At 38.9% G+C, this 24,369-nt stretch overlaps 2 protein-coding genes across 2 annotated transcripts in view; one reads left to right on the top strand and one right to left on the bottom strand.

Moving 5' to 3' along the window:
- Positions 1 to 477: 477 nt before the first annotated feature.
- On the top strand, positions 478 to 9,904 carry LOC140243764 (putative methyltransferase DDB_G0268948). The gene is made up of 6 exons (XM_072323433.1): positions 478 to 539; positions 2,634 to 2,794; positions 4,779 to 4,998; positions 5,882 to 5,982; positions 6,655 to 6,786; positions 7,832 to 9,904. The coding sequence occupies exons 1-6, from the start codon at positions 492 to 494 to the stop codon at positions 7,944 to 7,946; spliced, it is 777 nt and encodes a 258-aa protein (XP_072179534.1). The 5' UTR covers positions 478 to 491; the 3' UTR covers positions 7,947 to 9,904.
- Positions 9,905 to 17,030: 7,126 nt separating this feature from the next.
- Positions 17,031 to 24,369, bottom strand: part of LOC140243734 (serine/threonine-protein kinase 17B-like) — a 51,627-nt gene continuing 44,288 nt past the window's right edge. Inside the window, exons 3-5 of the mRNA XM_072323399.1 lie at positions 19,922 to 20,051; positions 19,044 to 19,272; positions 17,031 to 18,623 (exon numbers count right to left, since the gene is read on the bottom strand). Of these exons, the coding sequence (XP_072179500.1) occupies positions 17,828 to 18,623; positions 19,044 to 19,272; positions 19,922 to 20,051 (1,155 nt within the window). The 3' untranslated portion in view covers positions 17,031 to 17,827. The remainder of the gene's footprint in view (positions 18,624 to 19,043; positions 19,273 to 19,921; positions 20,052 to 24,369) is intronic.

Below are 24,369 nucleotides of genomic sequence, written 5' to 3'. Positions count from 1 at the left end.
GATTCAAAATATATTCAAATATTATTGGGGAAAAAAATTACGACTAGAAAAAAACAGCAGCTTGTCGAAAAAACGTGTTTAAGTACGCTTTATACGTATTGTCAATAGAGGGCGGGGTGGTCGGTCGATATGAGCCCGGCAACTGAGTGCGGAAAAAATGACACCCCACCACGCGTTCGAAGCCGCCATCTAGAGCGCGTACCTCAGATCGCATTTTCAGTGCGCGCTTGTGAATTCGGAGTATTTTCTCCACACGTGAGTAAAATTTCAGGCAAATTGTGAGATTTTTCACGTTTCTATTGATAGAAAAACGTTAGGTGTCCGATATTATGAACACTCAACCATACTAGTAGGCCGTTAAAGGGGAAAACGCTGTACCTGTATACAAAGGCCGACAGACCTGTTGTTGCGCGAGTAAAGGAATAATGGCGACGCGACTGTACTTCGAAGGACAGGCAGCCGCTTCCAGGTACGCGGCTACGAGGCCTACAATGTCTGCAGAGATCTTGCGGATTATTACGGGCAGTCTGGAGAAAAGGGTAAAATGTATATACTGAGTACCTGTATCTGATAACCTTGTTTTACATTACGCTTCCTATTTGATGTTGTATGTTATCAGGCAGGTAACTATACACAGCCCAGTCGCTGTAGGACCTACATGGTACGTCGCGACAGCGTACATGTATGTTCATGTACAATGATAATACCAGGGCTGCCAACTCTCATGCACTCAATGAGAGTGAGACTCACTCATTTTGGTCCTTTCTCACTCTAAAACTTTATTTCATTTGCATGCATTTCTATTGATCTCACTCATTTTGACTCCTAAATTACAGCATTGGCCTATGGGAGTCTCACTCTCAACTAGTTTCCAATGTTTGCAGCCCTGTAATACAGGAATACAGTTCGCCTTTCCGAAGGTTCGTTGATCTGAAAATGGGATAAGGTTCACCATATTCAGAAGGGTCGTTATCCAAAAACGAAATATAAGGTTCGTAATTCCGAAAATGAAATAAACTTCTTTTACAGACAAAAATACGGTGTTAACCTTAAAATGGTACAGGTATTATATTACTTTTTTATGTTTCCTTGATCTTTATTGATATCATTTTCAAATCATACATAGGCCTAAATAAAACAGTCCGTTCTGGATTCGAAGTACAGTTGAAGACAAAATCAACATATTGCAATATTTACTGCCATAATTTCTCACTTTAACATCAACAATCAGTGCTAAATCCATCAGAATCTCACCAACTTAGCAATGATGATAAATCAATTTGAGTCCAACCACCAAACTAAACAATTCTAGCAAAACAATGCATTTGCTAATATGCATTATATTCCACTTTAGTGCATTGATTTGAATAATTATGTTGACAGATAAAACAACATTTCACTGGAATGTGTAAAACATAACTCATATTCCACCTTTTCAGTATAATAGGCGCCAAAAATGCATTATGCAGCTCAAGAATGAAATCTTTTATAGAAGCCCTATCAACCCCCACCGAAATAAATCATAATCCTGAATAATCAATCAAATCCCACCCCCCAAAAAAAAAGAAAACCCACACCAACACATACCCATACGCACAAACAAAAGCACATACACACACACACATACACTCCACTCGCCCAGTACTGCCTCAAGTCCTGATGAAACATCTTAATACCAGTTACCAATTTACCGTGTATAATGATAAAAAGCTACACATGCATCATAATACTATAATCATAACACTAACAATAATTTCTTTTTCTTCATCCCAATGTCCTCTTATCTTCTTATAAACTTCCCCAAAGGTATAGGAATAACACCTTAATTGCCCCCTGAACGTAGAATGAAAACACTCACACACACACACACACACACACACACACACACAAACATGTATAAACTCACGCAACTAAGTCCTCCTCCTCTTCTGTATGCCCCCTTCTACATCATCATCACACTGCAAAAAGTCCGGTGTTAAATATGATACACCGAGGTGGTCTTACATTTCATGTGCTCATTTATGGTGTTAGATTAACACCTCTGGCTGTCATGTTAAAATTTGAAATTGTTTTCTGAATAATTTCTTAGTTACTGTTCTTCTTGTTGATTTTGAACTTCAACAAGACGATCAAGACTTTTCCGATAAAGTACTTGATTTTTTTTTTTAAGAGTGTAAACACATTTACACCACAGTAACACCAGTTGGTGTGGTCTCCTATTGAAGCTGGGCGGATGTTATACCATTGACATTAACACCAGCGATATCAAATCAACACCATGTAGTGTCATTGTTGAATTTACACCAGCGCAGTGTCAAAAATATCACCAGCTACCACGAAGTGCCAGGTGAACATTTTTCAAAAGATGGGGATTCGGACACCCGTGGTGTTAAATCTAACACCGATGTTTTTGCAGTGTATGTTCGCCTGAGCCAACATGACCACATTGCCGCATTGCTCTTCAACAACGTTTACCAGAAAGAACAGCTAGTTTGCATTTTCACTCTATACTATAGTAAGCCTATAGATAACAGTACACGTATACAGAATACCAATAAAATATCAGTGTATCTATCATATCCGTTTTAACGTGGATTCGCCGTATCTTCTATTTTACATAAATATAATTTTAGATCAAGAAGCCGTGGAAGCTCGCTACTGATGTTGGATGTGGGTCGGGTCAATACACTCAGCCGCTGGCGCCTTATTTCAGAAGGGTTCTGGGTTTCGATGCCAGCGAAACTCAAATCCAGAAGGCCAATGCTCTGAAGACGGCAGATAATGTCGCGTATAGGTTAGTTGTTGTTGTTGTTTAATCTTATATTCGGCTGTATTCGGCAGATGACGGTGGTATCGTTTCCATGGGGTTGCAGTTAAAATCGTCTGTATAAATGACGGGTGATGTTCATTTTTCCGAAGGGTCCTTAATCCGACAATGGAATAGGTTTTGTTATTCTGAAGGTTCGTTATTCCAAAATACACAAATTCTGTAGTTCGTATGGGTGCTCGTTAAAGCGAACATTAATTTTGTCGCTTTTTCCCAATGTTCATTATTCCAAAGGTTTATATTTGTTGATTCTCAAAATGAAATAAGGTTCGTTAATTCGAAGGTTCGTTAACATAAAGGGATGGTAATATAGTTTTGGTTTTGGTTAAGATGGGGATTCGGATTCTAACTCTTTGTTAGATAATTACAAACCACTTATATGAAATATTAAAGACCATAAGATTCTTTGAGGAATGAGAAGTTAAGTTTATTTGATGAAAATCAATTTTGAAATGGCGGAGATATCCAAAAAACAAAGAGGTCCCAATAAAAGGTGGAACCCACCTTTGATTGGGACCTCTTTGTTTTGATTTTGTTTTTGATATCTCAACCATTTCAAAACCGATTTTCATCAAATAAACTTTTGATTCCTCTTAGAATCGTATGCTCTTTAATATCTCATATAAGAGGTTTCTGATTATCTCGCAAAAATGTAAAACCTGAATCCCCGTCTCAACAAAAACTGTACTATCCCTTTAACCGGAAAATGAAATAGGGTTCCGAAGGTTTTTCAATCCGAAAATGGAAAAAAAATAGTTGCGTTATTCGGTATCATGTTCGAAGGTGAGATTAAAGTAATGAAACTTCGGAATGACAAACGTGTCTTGCAGTTTCGGATTAATGAACCTTGTACTAGTATAGGCCTACCTTATCTTATTTTCTGATAAACGAACCTTTGGAATGACGAACCGTATTTTATTCTCGGAATAACAAACCTTCCGAATAAGGAAGCTTAAATAGTTTTTTTTTTTTTTTCATTATTTACAAACCTTTCGAATAATGGAGCTTCGGAGTAACGAACTGTAACCGTAAATGAGGGCACTCTAAAAAAAAAAAAAAAATAAATAAAAAAAAAATCAGCCGGCAACAACAAAATCCATAGAACACTCGACAGTCTAGACAAGATATCAGTATTACATCACTACAAAACGATTGATACATCATAGGTTAAACATAATACGATAATACAATCTTACATTAAACTTCTCCATGTTCAAGATCAATATTACATTTTCTCATCCCGTAACTAGTCTATACAGGGATTTTAGGGGGGGGGGAATACAGCTGAATACGAAGGAGCTTTTACAGTGATATTTTGGAATTCTAATCTGCAATATTGTTGCGTGATTTTTTTTTTACCATTTCCTAATCATAATATTTGAAAATCTTATATCCCAGTCAAAGAAAAAGGGAGGGTTTGATTTTGTACAAAGAGAGTTCCACAAAATTCATTTTTCTGAACAAAATGTACATGCACATTCCTTCAATACGTTACTGACATAAGGGTAATACATAATTCCCCCTGCTTTCTGAAAGGTCAGTCATAACCATTAGCCTATGCTTTTTGATCATGTAAACAAAGATGAAAATGATATTATGTTGAATTCTCTTTGCATTTTCTTTATCTTCCATGCCTGAAATTACGAAATGGTGTAGTGTTCTCATCAAGCAGTGGCGACATCCAAAGTGATTTATATCCTTTTTAGTATCATTATCTACGGAGGCACGAAAACTAGGGATGGTATAGTGTCGGTTGAGATGAGAATTCAGCTTTAAGCTTTTTGCGAAATACTCAGAAACCACTTCATGAACCACGCTTCAAATTTTGTTTGATGAAAATCGGGTTTGAAATGGCCGAGTCCAATTTTCCTCAAACTTCATTGTTGTGTTCCACTAATATTGCTGCATTCACTCAATCCACATTGTGGTGAACTATCGTTCTCCTTTGAAGCGTCTCCCCAGCCGAGTCCCTTCCCGTGGACAGTGGATCTGTGGATCTGGTCCTGTCGGCCACCGCAGCCCACTGGTTCGATTATCCAAAATTTTGCGCCGAAGTTCACCGGGTCCTGCGGCCCGGTGGTTGCCTCGCCGTGCTCGGATGCGTACAGGAGCGCTTTCCCCATCAGTGTGCCACTATCTCGGCGAAACTCATGGAAATCAACGACAGCTTTGTAAGTGCATGGATCATATTTATTATCCAGTGTACTCACGGCGACACTATTATAGGCCTAATAACTTTTAACACTTTTGTCGCGGGCAAGCTAAGAAGATAAGAACAGCGCGGCGTCGATGGATGTTCCCAGGGCGGGACATCTATGGATGTTCCAATAGGACGCACTCTTCGACAGTTCATATCGTACATTATTATGAGGATGTCCTAGCTCGAATAAGCCAGTTCGGGGTTCCACTTTGAGCATGAGCAGAAAAAAGGTCATCTTGTTCCAACAGAACATGTTGATTATTAAAGTCACTGAGAAAAGCATCTGCGATGTAATGATTATTCAAGTGATCCTTATAAGAGGTGCTTGCCAGCACATCTACCTCAACAGCAAGAGCGCTATTTCACAATATCAACAGAAAAAGATTGTTAATACATTCAATGCAAGATAATGAAATGGATGCTTTCCAAAGTGCTAATTATTGTGGATCATTCTGGTCACCTGTTCTTCGCAACTTCATCCCTTGTTTGAACACGACTGATGAATTCCATAAATTGTTACGTCGGGTAAGCCTACGCCTTCTGTCGCCATGAAAACTAGTGGAGTGCCTAACCAACTGAGAAAGTAGAAAGGTCATTTGTGTACCCATGTGCCCATGAGCTAACCCCGACCTGGCTTATTGTGATAACGGTACTAATTCTCAGTTTTCAGCTGCGCCTCAGTGATGATGATTACGATGGTAGTGATAGTAATGATGCAGGAATGATGTGATGATAGTGGTGATTGTAGATAAAAGGATATTTGATGATGATGAGGATAATGATGATGATGATGATGATGATGATGATGATGATGGTGCTGATGGTGACACTGCACTGTTCTCGCACCGACCCAGCTCAACGACAAGGACCAGCTGGGCCCCTACTGGCCGATGACTCGCGCTGAGATGAAGACTTTCTACGACAACATGGATATCGATTACACGGACCAAGTACGGTGAGGGTGAAGCATAGAGCAGTTTGGAGCTATGTAAATAACTTTAAAAAACTCATAAAAACAACGACAACAAACACATAATAAATGGAAATTTACCCCCAAGTACAAACGATATTTCACTTTGTAGAACCAAGTTAGTATCTCCTTGGTAGAACGCACGTGGGATTTAAGGAAAACAGATGATCTGTGCAAAAGTTATGATTTTCTTTTTAAATCTGTGAGCCGTCTTCTCCTGAGAAAGAAGCTACATAATACTGTATCATGGCGTCACAGAAGTAAAAAGACTAATGTAGTCATCTTGAGCTTTAAAGATGGTGAAGATGAGGACTGAGCTTTTAACTTTTTGCGAGATATAAAAAAAAAATGAAACGTTACAAAGCACACAATTCAAAGAGGAATTCAAAGTTCATTTGACGAAAATCGGTTTTGAAATGGCTGAGATATCCCAAATCAAAGTAAAACAAAGCGATCCTGATAAAATGTGGGTCACACCTTTTTTATTATAGTATCGCTTTGTTTTAGATATCTCGGCCATTTTAAGACCAATTTTCATCAAATAAACGTTGCAACATCCATGACATCCCTATCAACAACTTCGGAACATGATGCTGAGTGTCATCTAATGCTACTGTATGTAAGCATTTCCATCCTTGCCTCTCTTTTCCCTTGAAGACCTGCTGGTATATCGATAAGACGAACGATGAATGTGGATGATTTCATCGAATATACGAAGACTGTTTCCGCATCATATCAGCATCTGCAGCGCTTTCCCGACAGCGACCTCTATGAAAAACATCGACGGAGGTAAGTTACATCAAGGAGCATCAAAAAATTGTGTTGGATATGTATGTAAAGAATAGTTACGTATACACATACGCACATCCGATAGACATCTTGTATTTTAGTTCTTCTTTCTATCTATATACGAATATTTCCAAGGCGGATAAAATGGACATCATTCTTTAAGGCAGCGTTTGAAACAGTATGCAAGCTGATAAAAATGCGTTCATTTCCGATGATATAAACCGGCGCAATCATCAGTCTCATTGATTGTGACTTTTTGTCTTTCCAGCTAGAAATTTCTAGAAATTCACAAGCTTGATAGGATGTCAACCTCAATGGCAAGGTCTAAAAATGGTATGATGAAAATATGATATGATGAAAATAGTCTAGAGTGCATGGGAGTTTCATTTGAAAGACATTTAGGGTCCTGTATGAATTCAAAAGGCCCGAATTCACGAAGGTGGTGGTACAAATAAAACCATGGTTTAAACCATGGACAAAATCCATGGAGCGCCAAGTATCGCACGGAATATTTCGTTACGAAATTGGTCATTTCGTCGACAAAATGACCATTTCGTTAACAAAATTATTATTTTGTGGACGAAATGTTCATTTAGTTACAAAATGTCATTTCGTTACAAAATGATAATTTCATCAACGAAATGACTGATTTCGTAACGAAATATATTCCATGCGACACTTGGCGCTCCATGGTTTTTGTCCATGGTTTAAACCATGATTTCATTTGTACCCCCTTCATGAATTCGGGCCAAAGAGTTTTGCTCCAATCTTCATGATTTTAGCCTGATAGTGTTGACTACTAGTATCTTGTACTGTATAACAGAAACGCTATGCGGAAACATGAGATCAAACAACATATGGTTTAAAAAAATAACAGACAAGACTCTTGAGACTAGGACAAATCAGGACAAAGAAGAAACGGGGGGGGGGGGGAGGGATGGGACCAATGAACAAGAAAACTGGTGTTTCATCGTTCAGTTTAAGTGGACCGATATCAAAAATGAAAATAATTCTGCACTTTACGTTTCTTCATGTTTGATTTCAGGCTCATGGACCTTCTCTCCTCATCGGCGGGCGAGAAGTCGCCAGACGTCAACCTCACCGTGGAATGGGTCGTCCAAATGATGCTTGCTCATAAACCTGGAAACTCAGACAGCTAATTCATATCGTCATGATGTCACCCTTTTATCTCTGTCACAAATACCCTTCGCGAAATAATAATGATACCGAAAAAAAAAAACCCGGACAAACAACGTCCGTCTGGGGCCTGGGAAGACGACACGCAAATATAATACCTGTCATGAGAAGTCATGAATTCAAAGCAAGTGAATTCCCATCGATGTAGCGCTACGTTTTGCTTGTTTGAAAATAAAAGAAACAAAGAAATAATATCGGAAGGAGACATTATATTATAAGGCGATTATCAAGAAGGAAAACTAGATGTTCAAATTCAAGTCTTCCGCCGAGATATTTTTAGAGCAACTGCTACTGACAATAATGACTGATCGACGAATTGCTCTACATTGACGTATATGGCAACAATGTCGGGCAATTTGTCAATCAGTTGCAATGAAAACTAAGTGGTTAAAAAAAAATATGTTCGAGGTACCCGACGCTTTGACGGAATAATACTAATGGCGAGCTTTAGATCTTCTTGTTAATGTTTCCGATTATACGATGCGTCTCTCACGTACGTGTTCAACAGTTGAAACATCTGTCTTGGACACTGTGCAGAACAACACTTTTCCGTATTGGCCGCGTCGTAGGATTATAGTCGCAGACCTATTACAAACTCATTGATATTTTCGCACAACGCATTTTAGATAATGGATTGCTATAATCTATCTCTTTGTAAAATACATATACTGAAAGAGACGTGCTTACATAATGCATATATAATTATGTCTTTCAATTAGTTTGACGAGAGCCCTTATACTTACTCGAATAACTCAGACGCAAGAGACTTTGGGAATTGTTTCATACATTTCAAGGGTCTATTTCATTTCATCTCGTTTGATTCTTTTTATGTCATAAGCATAATCACATGGATGTAAACATTTTATATATATGATTTTTAGATGTATAATTATATGATATATTCTCGAACACAATTCTCCATAGACAAATTTGACTTAAACGCAAGCAATCGTAATGATAATTGTCTGTATCCCGTGCCCTCGTATGCATCATCCATAAAATGCATATCATACACATATCAGACATTATGTATACATTATAAATGTATGATTATACTTTTTCTTGAGTGAATATTTCTTCGAAAATCTTGATTTCGAATATTCACTAATTTTTCAAGATAAGCTCAAAAAAATGCTCAGGAATTATGAATTTTATTGTACTGTGCTTCGTATTATTCTTTGTACCGTTTGTGCTATTACATGATGTTGCAGATTTTTATTTTATCTTAGTTTTGATTAAATGAGGATTCAAGATCAGATATTAGAATAAAAGGGACAAAAACATAATTTGGCAACAGTCATGCCAGATATTTTTCGACAATAGGCTAAGGAATAAACTTGTGAGTTGCTTGTAAAAATGATAACTAAAAATATAAGTATGATTACAGTTAAAGCTTAATACTAAATAGGTCCTCTACCCCTGAATGGGCAATAATTCTGTTGGTGTTTTTTTTTTTCGATCATAATATAACTTTTCTTGGAGGAATTTCTAGATTTCCTGTTTCTTGAACCATATATCTTCAAACACAAACACAACATCTGTCAGTTTAAGTGATAATTATGTCCTGATATATGGAGTGCCGCAACGTGTAGTGTTGTCTTGTCATCTTTATTTTCTTGGTACACACGGCTTAATGATTGTTATGTTATCTAAATTCATATTTTCTTGTACTTGCAAACAAGTAATGTTTATGATATACTTTATATCAGCATCATACACATTGTATATCAATTTCAAATGATTTAATAGAACACATTTAGATTAATTCTAGATATTTGCATATTGTTGGGTTTTCTTTTTCCGAGTGATCTACGTTTTACAAGCTTTGCCTCTCACTATATAAACATCGCTTTGTTATTGATTTTCATTGCAAAGTGTGCAATGTTTTCTTAATACATGTATACTAATATGATTATCCGTATATATATTTTGTATTATATCTCATGATTTGTATGTTGTGTTTTTTTTTCTTCAAATTGCTCAATAACATGAATTAACAAATACATACTTTGCATTATGTATTACCAAAGATCCTATGGCGTATAGGATCTTTGGTATTACTTTTTGTTGCCTGAAATGAATTGTGTAGAACACTACTAACATCAGAATGGGTAATTGTCGTCTCGGCGGGATAGATCGCGCCATCTATAGTCTTAAACCTGACAGTGAGTAGTATGTTGCTCATTTTACGTCGTCGTCGGCGGCGGCGGGATCCATTCGTCCCGAGAGACGATGGCGTAGCACTAGTCAAAGAAGTTTGTATCGCCTTGAGTGGCTGTATAGTCCCTCTCATGAATGATAATCTCTGGAACACATGCAGTAGATGAAATCTGTTGGCGCTGAGGTTGAGGCTCAGTAGGGCCTACAGGTGCTGGTTAAAGGGATGTACACTTTTGATTGAGATGGGGCCTCAGGTTTCCAACTGTTTTGTGAGATAATGAGAAACCTCTTATGAAATGTGAGAGAGAATTGATTTTACGAGGGATTCAGAGTTAATTTGATAAAAATTGGTTTGAAATGACTGAGATACTTAAAAACACAGGGATCCTAGTAAAAGGTGGGACCCACCTTTTATTAGGAATTGCTTTGTTTTACCTTGTGTTTGGATATTTCAACCATTTCAAAACCAATCTCATCAAAAAAATATTGAATTCCTCTTTAGAATTGTATGCTCTATAATACTATGAGTGGTATCCCAGTATCTCACAAAAAGTTAAAAGCTCAATCCTCATCTCAACCAATACTATACCATCCCTTTAAATTCATGTAGGTGAACATGCGCAAACACACAATTTACTCTTCAATAAATGAAGAATATCGTTTTGTGCTCCCCCTTGATATTATTCATGAACTTGATATATAACTCTTTCATTCTCAGCGATCATTTTTTCCCATGAACATGAGGCTACATCCTGTCAATAAAATATGTATCTTGTTGGAATCATAGCTAATTAAAATGTACCTATTTCACAATAATCTCAAAATAAAAGACATAGAAAATAAATGAAATTGCTTCAAAGCAAGGGTTGTTATGGAAAAGAAAAGATTAATTGAAATTGAATTGTATATCTGTTGCCAAGCCGTGATCGCTTATTACACATCTTATTTAACAAGCAACATTTCCCATTCAAAGGATGTGCTTTTTCTTTGATGACCAAAACATAATAATCTCTTAACAGTGGCAGAAATAGAAGATTATAGGATGGTGAGATTGAGTGACTCAAGGTATACAGTGGACTCCTGTTATAACGAAGTCCTTGGGACCAGCAGCTTTCTTTCGTTATATCAAAATTTTATTATGACCGAACAAATATACAATAAAAGACATAGAGCAGATAAAGTTGCGGCCTGAATTTTAACTTCGTTGTAACCAGAATTTTGTTATGACCGTGTTTGTTATAATGGGAGTGCACTGTAGTACTTTATAGCGTACTGGGAATCACTGCCGGATGATGTATGGGTACCGAGAGCCAGTTACACCGAACAATGAAATGTTCTAAAACAGATTTACGATGTTGAAAATTGATGCAGAAAATATCATATTGGGATAAATTACCAAATTGCCACTATCATCATCAGTATCACCATCATCACCATCATTATCATCACCATCACCATCACCATCACCATCATCATCATCACCATCATTATCATCACCATCACCATCATCATCACCATCACCATCATCATCATCACCATCATTATCATCACCATCACCATCATCATCATCACCATCACCATCATCATCATCATCATCACCATCATTATCATCACCATCATCATCATCACCATCATTATCATCATCATCACCATCATCATCATCACCATCATTATCATCACCATCACCATCATCATTACCATCATTATCATCACCATCACCATCATCATCATCATCACCATCATTATCATCACCATCACCATCATCATCACCATCATTATCATCATCATCACCATCATCATCATCACCATCATTATCATCACTATCATCACTTTCATCTTCATTATCGTGCAGATCATCACCATCACTATCACCACCACCATCACCATCACCATTATTGCCATTAAAATCATCAATATAATTGTCATTGTCGTCGTTGTCGTCGTCGTCATCATCATCATCATCATCATCATCATCACAATTGACCACCCTTCCACCCATACCATATGTGACATGTGCCATTACCAAGAAACACAACAAAACAAATAATTATACACAGACAAAAGCATCCTCATGTGCATCAAAATCACGGATGATTTTTTTTTATTATTATTATTATTAATTACTTGTCATTTTCTACAACAATATCAATGTTAATGTGGTAACCTGAACAGTTCACCACTTGGCAGTTAAATGATAAGGCCATAGACTTAGGATTACAATTCTGAACAACATAGCAAATTACCAGTCACCTGAACATAGCACTCGGCACCAACTGTGATTTTGGTCCAACAAAAATTTTGCCACCAGTGATAAGGCTAAATAAATTTTTCCTGATTGAACTTTCAAATAAACAAGCTCTATTTGATGATAAAAAAGGAAACCAAGGAAATCAAAATTTATATCATCTAGAAAATACACTGGATGTAGGTTACATTGTATGTATTCTTTTCAGAAATTCTACATGACATTCCACATATCATGCTTTCTCTCTGGAATCATTGTACAGGAAGCTGGGACTAAGTCGACAAAAGACAAAAGGACAGAGAAGTTCCTGTAACACAAACAGTGGAGCAAAATAAAACTCTCGAAATGTTTGCGCTGGTTCAGAACTCTTCATAACATCACATGAATGCACATAGAGTGGTGGGTGCACCATTTCATGTACCGGTACTTCCCTTGCTGGCTACAATTTTGAACCCTACGTCACATACACTTTCTGAAGACATTGGGACGATAGACTCTCATGAGGTATGCCCCATAGAGATTTAAAAAAAAAAAAAAAAAAAAAAAAAAAAAAAAAAATCTGTCCTAGCAACAAGAGTTCGTTCAACCTTGACATCAGGTTAGATCTATTACAACATTCACTAAACCAGTAAGTGTGGAGGCATACAATGAAAAATGCCAGTCCATTCTATGGGGTAAAAAATGTTTCTTTCCTTTTTGGTAATGAAATCACCAGCAGAAAATAGAAGATGGCATGACCAACAAAATGACAGGTAAGAAAATAATCAACATGTGCATGGGCAGCCTCAGGCTAATAAGGCTTGACTTGACACATATTAAAAAAAAGAAAATGATGCAAAATTATCAATTTCTGAATACATTTGTACTATGAATAGTATTAAAAAAAAAAAATTCCCCCCCCCCCCCCAATTTGGAGACATCATTCTGTATCATAGTAGCAGGACAGATACATCCACATCAAAATTTTGCCAAGCAAAGATCTCTCATCTTTGTGTAAATGATGAGAACACACAGTAAAGCACCTGTTTGGGTTTCTGGAGGGAAGCACCATCATCACTCAGAGAGTGCAAAGCCCTGCGGAATGTGGTGCCGTTGCCGGCTAACAGAAGAAAACACGGAGATGGCCTTCACTGGCATGAGCCTTTACAGCTGGGTTCACATATTTTTGTATCAATGCCAGGACGATCCAAGGGACAAATTTATTCCATTTTCTTTTGAACTGAATGGAAATGCCTATGTTGGAAAGGAAGACAGCCAAAAGGGCTATGATTTAGAAATACTACTCTGGGAAATACTGCAAGCACAAGGAAGACATTATTCATCATCTCTGTCTTTTATCAATATGTCTTACTGATTTTTTTCTCCCCCCCCCCCCCCCAAAAAAAAAAAAAGAAGCCAGGTTAATCATGATTTTCCCTTAAATTTTTATCAGGGGCAGGCAGCAGGAGGATGCTAAAAAAGAAAAAGAAAAAGAAGAAAAACTTGCTCTATGATTAGGCACCATCAAAGCTGAGCCCCCTACAGGGTTGGGTGAATCCTACTTAATTCCCTTTGGCTTACAATGTCACCTTAACTTGATACGGCAGGGAAACACACACACTCACCCTGCTTTAAACCTTCCTAAACCCACTAATGATGTCTGGTTCTTAATGTCAGGTTTTCTTTCTCCACATCACTTCTCCGTCCAAGTTCTTCTTGCTGAAAATTCTGTAAGTAGTTTTCATTTGGGGAAATATACACAGGATATATAGCCAGTTTTCTAACAATGTAGTCAGGATTCTGGCGAATTGAATGTGTTGTTAATATACAAACAATGTACGGCATAAAAGTTGGGATCTTTCTTGGACTTTCCAAGAGAATTTCCCTCAATAATCAAACAATCATTCTATCGACTGCCAATCTTTAACTGTGTATTGTCTCCTCCTTTGCCTCCATAAGATGCGATAAAATGACAAAAGCAAAGTTAAAATTATGTACACATCACAGTGAGTAGTTGATATATAATATATATATGTTTCTCCCGCCTAGCTCCAAAAGCATCACACATAAATAAGGATAGAACACAAAATATACATATGCCATTGATACTTCGAATACTCTCTAGATGCAGGGATTGTGGAGTGCTATAACAATGACTTCAAATAAACAAATAACACAAATATGATGTGAGTAAAATGCCAATCTAAAGTGGAGGTTTCCCGCGCCTCTTGGAACAGCAAACTCAACATAACAGAAACAGTCACTTGAACAACAGCATCTAATGGGTGCTTAATGTAAGCTTTATGGCATACTTCATGAATACTGTTGGATTTAAATCCAAGATATCACTTGTTGAGCTCCACAGACAACTCAAACGACATTGGAAAGGAGCACATAGAAGTGGCTTGAGTATACACTGATAAAAACTTGTAGGAAAACAAACCAACACAGCACGGAGTGACTACATTCACAAACTTAGTTATGCATGCTATCGGCACAGCTGGAATGACTCCTGTGTTGTAAGACGTGTTTGGCCTACTTTAATACACAACACATACACTTTTTGCCTCTACACACCTGTGACCACTCAAACGGGCCAACCGTGTATAGGTTGAGATACACCAGATTGATTCCGTGTTCAACACTAGTCTGCACCCCTACACTAAACATAGATTGACAGCACATAATGCTTGTGTCATAAAAGAGAAAAGACAAGAGAAAGACCCTACACCACATAAAACACTGGAGTGATAGTGTAGACAAGACACTGAAGGTGTTACACAACTCTGTATGTGCTAACCAGGCATGCAAAAAAAAACAACAACAACAACATGGTGTTCAATCCAATAGGCTCAACTGACTAACTTAATGTGCATGTGACTTCTTTTTGATATTACTATGTATAATCCTGAGATTGCCCTAGTATGCACAATTATTTTTCAAAAATACTGATAGTAAGACATGTTTAATATTATGCCCTCATCCACTACAAGATGCCTTAAATATACCTGAAATAACATGTAAATGGAAGTGAGTAACACGCATCTGTGAAATGCGTACAAGTATTTCTGTGCCGAACTGAGAAATCACCCATTGTCATACTTGTATTCTTTGGAAGAATGTACGTTAAGCCATGATACTGGATAATATCAGTGGCTGGAAGATTATTTGATGTCATGTGACCTAATGGATACCGGTATATGTATCGTTTGATTTGATTATACTGAAACTATCAATATGATTTTTAGAATTACATGATTTCACATAGAAGAAGGGACAGCAACACTGAAATTTGGACGAAGACAAAAATGTGGAATGCCGTAAAAACCCATTCAAATTTGTCACTGGGGTAAATGAAGCATATTACGACTGATTAACACATCGTCTAGTTTCTTCAATGTCTACAAGGCCCTGACAACTTAACAACACTTTGCAGCAGATAATCTTTCCACATTATGCAAATTTCCCCTCTGTCACCCCCCTCCCCCCCCCCCCCCAAAAAAAAAAAAAAAAAAAAAAAATGGGTGTCTCGCTGACCCCTGTATCTTGATACGCAGCCTTCACATGTCGGAGCTGTTTCCAGAGTTAAAGACAAATAAGCACCTAACAGACTTGAAGACACAACTCCTGACGTCCACACCATACATCGAAAAAGATTTGACAGACCAAAGTCCCTAGCTGTTCACAGTTTCTGACAAAAAAAACTTCTCAATTACCAGACGATTACACGGTACAACAGAACATGCCGTTAGGTCGAGAAAACAAAAATTAATACTTCCTTACTTAGCGTCACACTCGAGCCAAAACACACCACAGTTAAGAACAACATGTCACGACATACACTGTAGATAATTACATACACACAGATCATAAAATGATATAAAATTCTGTTGAATAGCATTGCAACTGTCCTAGTGAAACTAGCATAGAAATGAAACATACACATAGACACAATTTTTCCTTTGAAATCATACATGTCACTCACACGTACAGCACAGAAAAATATTAATCTAACACATGCTGGGAGCGAAAAAGGATTCCAACTAAACACGTAACAACTTTCTACGAATTTATGCATTCAGTCATTGGTTTTAGTAGAATACTTCTGATAACTGATATTCAAAAACAACATAACAAAGTACAAGGTACCCCAACTGTGCAAGCTAGAATTTCTAGCACGCTGCAAAATAACAAGAAATAGATATATAAATAAATATCACCATTGTGTGCTTGGGTAACCAAAGGCTATAAAACTGACTGAGTTGATTTCGTATAAATAATCAAAACATATCTACTGTCAGTATCTATAATGGAAATCAAACATTGGAGGTAATTTTGTAGTTACATTGGTCAGAATATCTCAGTATTCTTGATAAGCCTTTTGTTTGTAACTTCAAACTCATGGAAAATGGCGCTGAATCCCATCAAAATCACCTCCCGAGTGCTTCTCTATATCACTTTCTCTTTGATTCAACCTCACAAAAAAACCAAAACCCTCTTCAACCATCCAACAACACTTCAAATTCCACTTCCCCTCGGCATTTTAGTCAAAACTTCTCTAATAACCCCAAGATAATGAGGTTTCATTCACTGTTTTCCATTGCTTTTCTTTAAAAAAAAAAGCAACCCCCCCAAAAAAACCCCCACCATATACGTGTAGAATACACACAACATGGCATGAGTCATACATCTTAATGTCAACCAGTTTTCATTTTCCATATCGCCACTTGAGAAAACAAACGATGATTTGATAACAAAAAGGCAGGAACTCACCAAATTCACAATTTGTTGCCAATGGGCACATAACACTGTCTTCCTCTGACTATGAGTCTCACTACAACAGACCATGTCAACAAGATGTAAGCTACACGAGTAGAGAGACCATTCGCCCCATATTTGGTCCGCAAATCACATACTTACACGACTCTTTGAACGACTTATCAAAAGACTGCATAGCAAGTGGTCATTTCATCTGGAATAGCTGTGAAGCACATTTGTTTCAAACTCTGGGCAAACTGGAAGTTCAGGGCGGAAATTTGCGAAGACACTTCAAGAGCAGATACCAACAACCAGCATTCTCATCTAACATTACTCAACAATCGCCAAGCACCAATGGTAGATTTGTTTCAAATGCAGACACCCTCACTTACAGCTACAAGTGCTCAGCACTTTTAAGTTTGCTCTAATCCCGCTGTGACGGCATAAAAACACGTAGGTATCGCAACTATATTTCGAATATATATATATGCGTTCTATGATGCACTTTATGAAAATGAGACACAAAAGAATGAATAGCACGCCTAACTCATTCTACCACCATTCCCAGTCAGCTTCTATCTACACAGCTAAAAAGAAGAGGCTGACAGCAGAATTCCCCAAGTTCCTACATTCTTGATGTTACTCAGGAGGAACGTGACAAAAAGTACCTCGAATAAATAGATTTTGCGACTACACAATTTATCAACAGACGACTTGGCCGGGCTGTTGGCCGGGTACCTCGAGGCAGAATCTCTTTGGTTCGCTGATGCCGCTGGGAAGGTTCTCCTTGCTGGGGCAGATGCCGCGCCGTGTGCCGAGGGGGCTGGAGGACGGAGAGTGGCCCCTGTCAAGTGACACTACCTGCAGATCCGTGTGCGACCTGTGGCACCTCTGACACGCCCGGTCCCCAAGGAGGCTGGCCTCCGACAGCGATGGCGAGACGGATAAGTTCTCTGTGCTGTGATTTATGTGATTCTGCACTGGGACGGCCACAGGCACCGTCTTCTCCGGCGTGTTCACACTGACGTGACCTTCCGTTGTACTCCTCTGCAATGGCTGGACCGCCTCCAGACTGATGACCTTCACCTCTTGTGAGACGAAAATTTCGTGTCCATCTTTAATGTCGCACTCCATGTGAACATCCATATCAGAAATGGAATCATCTCTGCTCATCCCGCCGCCATTACCTTCCGTCGCCACGGGCTCGGCGGTCCGCGTATCGCTGACCTCAAGTTCTTTGGCGGACACGAACCGTGCAACGTTGTTTTCGAGGTAGTTCTCGTTCTCGTCGTCCTTGAGCTTGGTAATCGTCGCGGTGTCTTTGTCTTTCCGGATGACGAGCTCCACTGTGAGTGAGGAGACCTGAGAGGTGTTGGAGTTTTCGTCTTGGTGCTGGAGGTTCTCATTGGTTCCCGTTCGCTCCCGCTCCAACTCCTCTACCGCCGTAAACTTCCGGACCCAGGGGTGTTCAAGGCACTCTGCAGCACTGAGGCGTTTTCTGAACATAAAAATCAAACCAGCCGAAGAAAAAAAATTATCCATCATAACAAGCCTACATTCATGAGTACATCTCTGGACTTCACCTCTGATTCAGAATACCACTGATGACACGTGCAGTACACCATAATTTAAAGTTCATCCTAACTTTTACGACTGATATAATTCTTTACGAAACACCCTAGGACCAAGCTCGAGACCAGCCACTGTAAAACGAGGAATGTTCGCATGCATTTTTAATTTCACAAATTTTGCGAAAGCCAAGATTCTGGAATTTATGGACATGGAAGTTCTTGTCTACACTATAATAATTGAATGCCAGTGGCAATTTGCATGAATTTAATGCCATGAAAAATGGCCGTCGACTCCAATTCGGAAAAAAAATTCATGCCGTGAATGTATCTTGCTTTTTGGTACTCACTCTGGTTCTTTGATGCATAGGCTCTGGATGAAGTCCTGTGCCTCGGCGGAGAGGGAACTAAAGTCTTCCTCGGGGAACTCCAAGTTGACCTGGGAGATGTTGAGGAAGGTCTCCTGCTTGGTGTCGCCAGCAAACGGCGAGTTGCCCGTTAGCATCACATAGGTGAGGACCCCGACGCTCCACATGTCTGTAGCCAGGGTGATGGGTTCGTAGTTGAGAATCTCCGGTGCTGCGCAAAGGAATTAAAACAGAAACAAGGTGACGTACCTACTCAACCGACAGAATACACAAGTCAATGTAGCTGTTAGTGATTTCCTTTTGGCAAAACAAGAAGAATAATACCAGCAGAACATGATGGTGGCATAGCTTAACAACGTATTGCAAGTGCAAAGGTGTCTAGTTGGTTAAATATCATCAAGCACCAACAATTCGCATGCTGTTTTTCTCTTCCCTCACTCTTGGCATAGAGTTTTTGGTGTGTTTTTTTTTTTTCAAATAGATTTCATTAAATTCCCTTTAGCATGCTAGAGTTCATGTCCTTGGACCTATATTTTGCTGTTCTCTGCTATACAAACACACCAAAAATATTACATAAAAATAAAATGATGATGACTCTTGTGGCCCATGCAATGAGGTCATTCATTTTCTTTTGAAATCCATCCAACCCCTCTTTTCCCATGGTGAAAACAAGTTGCATGTTAGAGCAATTACACCATTGCACCTTGATAATAAAAGGGAGCCCTTTTGTGTGTGTGTAACAACAGCTGAATATGTGGGACACAGCTTGTCTAGTCCCACTCCTGACAAGTGGTGTTGGCAAACCTTTCCACACTTGCAATACAGAGTTCGGGACTTTGGCATGAGGGCACATGACATACCAACATAGTCTGGTGTTCCCTGGATGTCTCGGATCTCTTCTTCTTTGCTGAGGTAGCGGGCGATCCCAAAGTCGATCAGCTTGATGTCCCCACTGCCGACTTCTTTGGACGTGAGCAGGATGTTTTGTGGCTGAAGGAAAGATAGAAATGAAAATATAGCATTCTTGAGATGATAAATCACTGATAAATTGAGATTGAATTAAGGGGACTTCTAAAAATCAAGACAGTGATGATAAATGTCACATCAATGATAGACATAACACAAAGACTATCTGAGGCCAGCTACAGTACCGTAACTTTCTCGAGTCATCTGTCTCGAAGATCCCCTGCGTCAAACTCGTCAACTGTTTTGTACGCTGACATGGAACATTTCTCTCTCGGGTGATACGTACAACAAAAAACAACAAAAACTGCAACAACAATGTGTCTCAGAGGGCAAGCTCAAAAACACAAAGTACGAACGCTAATCTGAGAGGAATACTGCTCAGGGACAGACTGGTAAAACCCTCTAAAAAAAAAGGGCTTCAATTCAAATCATGTTCTCCACATGAATCTCTGTCTTTTTCTTTCAAAGTCCCTCCACTAACACTTTCAGCTGATTTCACCCAAGGACAGCTGCATGAGTAGGAAGGAAAAGAGATCCGGGAAATCCAAGACTGATAACCACTCGTAAATCCAGGATCTAGAAGGTATTTTAGAGTTATCAGGGAAGGAGAGAGTTCCCTCCTTTTCATAGTCTGTATCATCGTCTTTTCAAGAGATTTCACACGCCAACCTTGTTTCTCGGCAAACGCAAATCGCCCTCAAAGATGAATGTACTGCAGCATGAAATAACTGCCTCGGATCTACTCTTTCACTCTGAAAAAACATGACTGCTCTATTTGTTTTGATATTTAACTATAATTTCGAAGTTCAGTCTTGTAAAAAAAAAAAAAAGAAGATAAAGTCAGTGTGCCGTTTTACAACTAATTTTCCCTCTGCCCGCACACATCAACCATTCCATATTCATGACTGCTCTGCTTGTTTTTGTTTTTAAGCATACGATGATTAAAAAAAATGAGAAAATCAGAGTATTATTTTACAACTGCGATAATTTCCCCTCTGCCCGCACCACGTCAATGATTCAATGTCTATCTGCGAGTGACAAGACCATCTGTGCTCTTGGAAGTTATTCATCGAACAGCCTCGCAGCCGCAAGAGAAGGTGCCCACCATTTCCCCCCCCCCCCCCCCAGCTCTCTCCTTTTTTAAACCCTGGGATTTTGAAAAAGCCTCGAGTACAAGGGAATGTGTTTATGTTACAATACTTCGGTGTGTGTGTGTGTGTGGGGGGGGGGGGGTTTCGGGTTGAGATATGTGTACTTGCGTCTACCTGGGAAATTCCCCCCTCACCCTAAGTCTAACACTCAACTCACCTTTGACTGACTTTGGTACAGGGTAACCCAAATTTGTTGCTGAGAATACTGATTTGTTTGCTATGGGCGTTGTGAAGGTCTTGTGTTCATATGTTGGGGCTGGGTTAACCCATTAAGGACGAGTCCCGAGTATACTCGGGCAGATGTCTGTGGGAAATGTGTGTTGTAGTAAAATCAGCCCGCCCTCAACGGGTTAAGAGAGGGCAAAATAAAGCATTACACCACAACACCTGGGCTTCATTGCACTGACAGTTGCTACGACACTAACTCTGTGTGCGATGGCAAGCGTCATGGTGATGACAAGAATCCTGCTTCCTGATTGGCTGTTGTCACAAGAAATATTGCTTTTCTAGCAAGAATTGCTATCCATAAACATTTTCATAACATGAGATCCTGATGAAGAGGTAGGTCTACATAATGGAATCCATTCTTTCATCGTGGCATTATATGTGAGGTAATATATTACAGCTCTTTCACCTTCATATAGCCAGGACATATGACTGCATAATATCCAAGTGTCCTCATCTCACTCTCTTCACATGACAAACAAAAACAACAAAAATACTGCCTCACGACACCCAACTTAGTGGAAGTTTTAAAAGCAAAATATCCTTCTCCACATCATACAGCCATGCTATGGCCAGATATGGAATATAATATCATAATCTCTTTGACCCATGTCCTTCAAGGTGGTTGCTGTGTTGTAGGAAGACAAGTCTTGGATATCTTAGGATTTCCAACAGCACTCTGAAAATGCATTCTAAAGAAAGTAAGAGAGCAAATTCTCTGTTTGTTTGATAACATCCTTGAACCTTCTTCTGTTCTCCCTGTTTTTATATTTCTCTCTATATATGAAGAGTTTAGTTGCAAAAGGGGCTAGATCCACTTTCAGGACTTTGGAGAAAAATCGGTTTGTTTGTGAGAATTTGTACACAAGTGTATGGAAAACCTAAATCTAGTTTTGCGATGATTCCTATTCAAACGGCTGTCTGGAGTTGAAATTTTCAGTGTAACTAACTCAAATGGAATTCTGTGCGGTGATGCTAATAACTAAATTTTCATCAAAAATGGATCTAGCCCCTTTTGCAGATGAGCTCTTCATATATAGGCCCTATATATTTCCCTCTCTGTCTCTGAATATTCACTGCTGAAGGCTTGAGTAGTAGGACATAAAAAAAATGGAGGCACCTTTTATGTATTGGTGTAGTATCCCGACCCCACTCCAAATGGAATGAAATGATAAATTAAAAAAGGAATAAAGGGGAAAAATAGCAGAGCAGAATTCTTGGGGGAGCTCTGGCAGCTGCAAGAAGTTCAAGGTCTAGGGCACTACATTAGAGCCTCAAGAGGAAAATAATATAAAAATATTGCTTCTTATATTAGTCCTTCTAGCTCAAGCCCTATATTTAGTTGACTGATTACTCTTCTTAACTATGAGAACATTTGAAATCCACTAGAGAGAAGTGTGTGTGTGTGGGGGGGGGGGGGGGGGGGGGGGAGGAGATGGGGTGCGAAGAGTTCTGCTCAGGTCTGTATTTTACCTCACAGTCGGGTGGTATAGCCCTAGGAAAGTTTGCAAATATTGGGGACAAAGATATTATAAGCATTATACTTCAGTACACTTTCTGTGGGCTTATGAATTGACATTCAAATGATTTTTTAACAAAGACATGCAGTGAGCATAGTGCAAGTTTTGAACCCCCCCCCCCCCCCCGCAAAAGTCCCCACTTTTAAGTATTTTAATAGTGCTTATAGGATGAATTCATTAGGAGTGCATGTACTCTTAACATAAATAGAGCAATTAAAATGGGAAATCGAGGGACCAAATGCTGCATACTTGACATAATTTCCACTCTATTGGCAAACAGTCAACTCTAAAGCTTTCACCCAAATTAGGATTGCATTTTTGCTAAGGGGGAAATCAAGCTGTAAGACCAAGAATACTATAAGTATCAGTACAGGGATGGCTGCTCACATGTATCCCGACTTGCCCCCCCCCCCCCACCCCCACCCCCGCCCCAACTCCTGTTCCAACTTCCTCTCCATTGAAAATAACTTGATAAGAATGTTGAGCCCTATCCTGCTATTACCACTCTTAAATAAAAACTATTGTCCGAACATGCCTGGCATATCCTCATGAAGAAAAGCTCCTGCAAAATCCCTTGTTCCAACTCCCATACAAACACACTCATACACAACAGACACACAGAGTACAAGCTTTCTTGTGAAGATAATGAAGGATTTAAGATGAGCAAGTAAGAAAACAGACTTTAGTCATCCAATAATTTCAATCTCTTACTACAGCTACTATTGACCCCATATGTAGTGAACCGCATCCATCCCCTCACCTTTTTTTTTTCACATTTCTCTTTCTCTTTTTCCTACACTCTTTTACAAGTGACTCAAACCAATACAGACTATAGGGTGGATTTTCTACAAAAGAAACAGAAGTTGTTTCAAATAACAACACTGTCATATAAAATGTGTGCTGTGGCAGATCTGATTAACTCTGAGCCATCTTGAACAAAATTTGAGTACACTAATTGATATAATATCTGAATCACTGAAGACCTAAAATGATCTTCCATGACTATAATCATGTGACCATGATCATGTGACCATGATCACGTGACCATGCCATCATCTGGCATTAGGCCTACACATCTCACGACAGAAATGACAGCATGGTCTAATTCACCAACTAGAACCTATCTACTGTTTTCACAGGGCTCTGCATTACTGTTACCCCTCCCCCCAATCACTGCTAGGAGTATACTTGAATGAGGAGGTTCAACATCTCGTCTGAGGTCTCTGCACCAAGCAAGACTTGAACCACGAATCTCCTATGTAGAAGTCAAGAGCCTGGTTTGCTCTTTCACTTTATCATTCTGAGTATTAGTAGGTAAGTACTTTCTCTTTACACAAAAAAAAAAGGAGCAAAAAAAAAAAGAGGATAGGCAAATCATGCCTTTCAACATGTTAGCTTACTTGCACTTATTCAAAATCTCTTACCCTTGACCCACTGTAAGGCAAA

Source organism: Diadema setosum, chromosome 20 (genome assembly GCF_964275005.1).
Source record: "Diadema setosum chromosome 20, eeDiaSeto1, whole genome shotgun sequence".
NCBI classification, from domain to species: Eukaryota; Metazoa; Echinodermata; class Echinoidea; order Diadematoida; family Diadematidae; genus Diadema; species Diadema setosum.
This window is presented reverse-complemented; position numbering and strand designations above follow the sequence as displayed.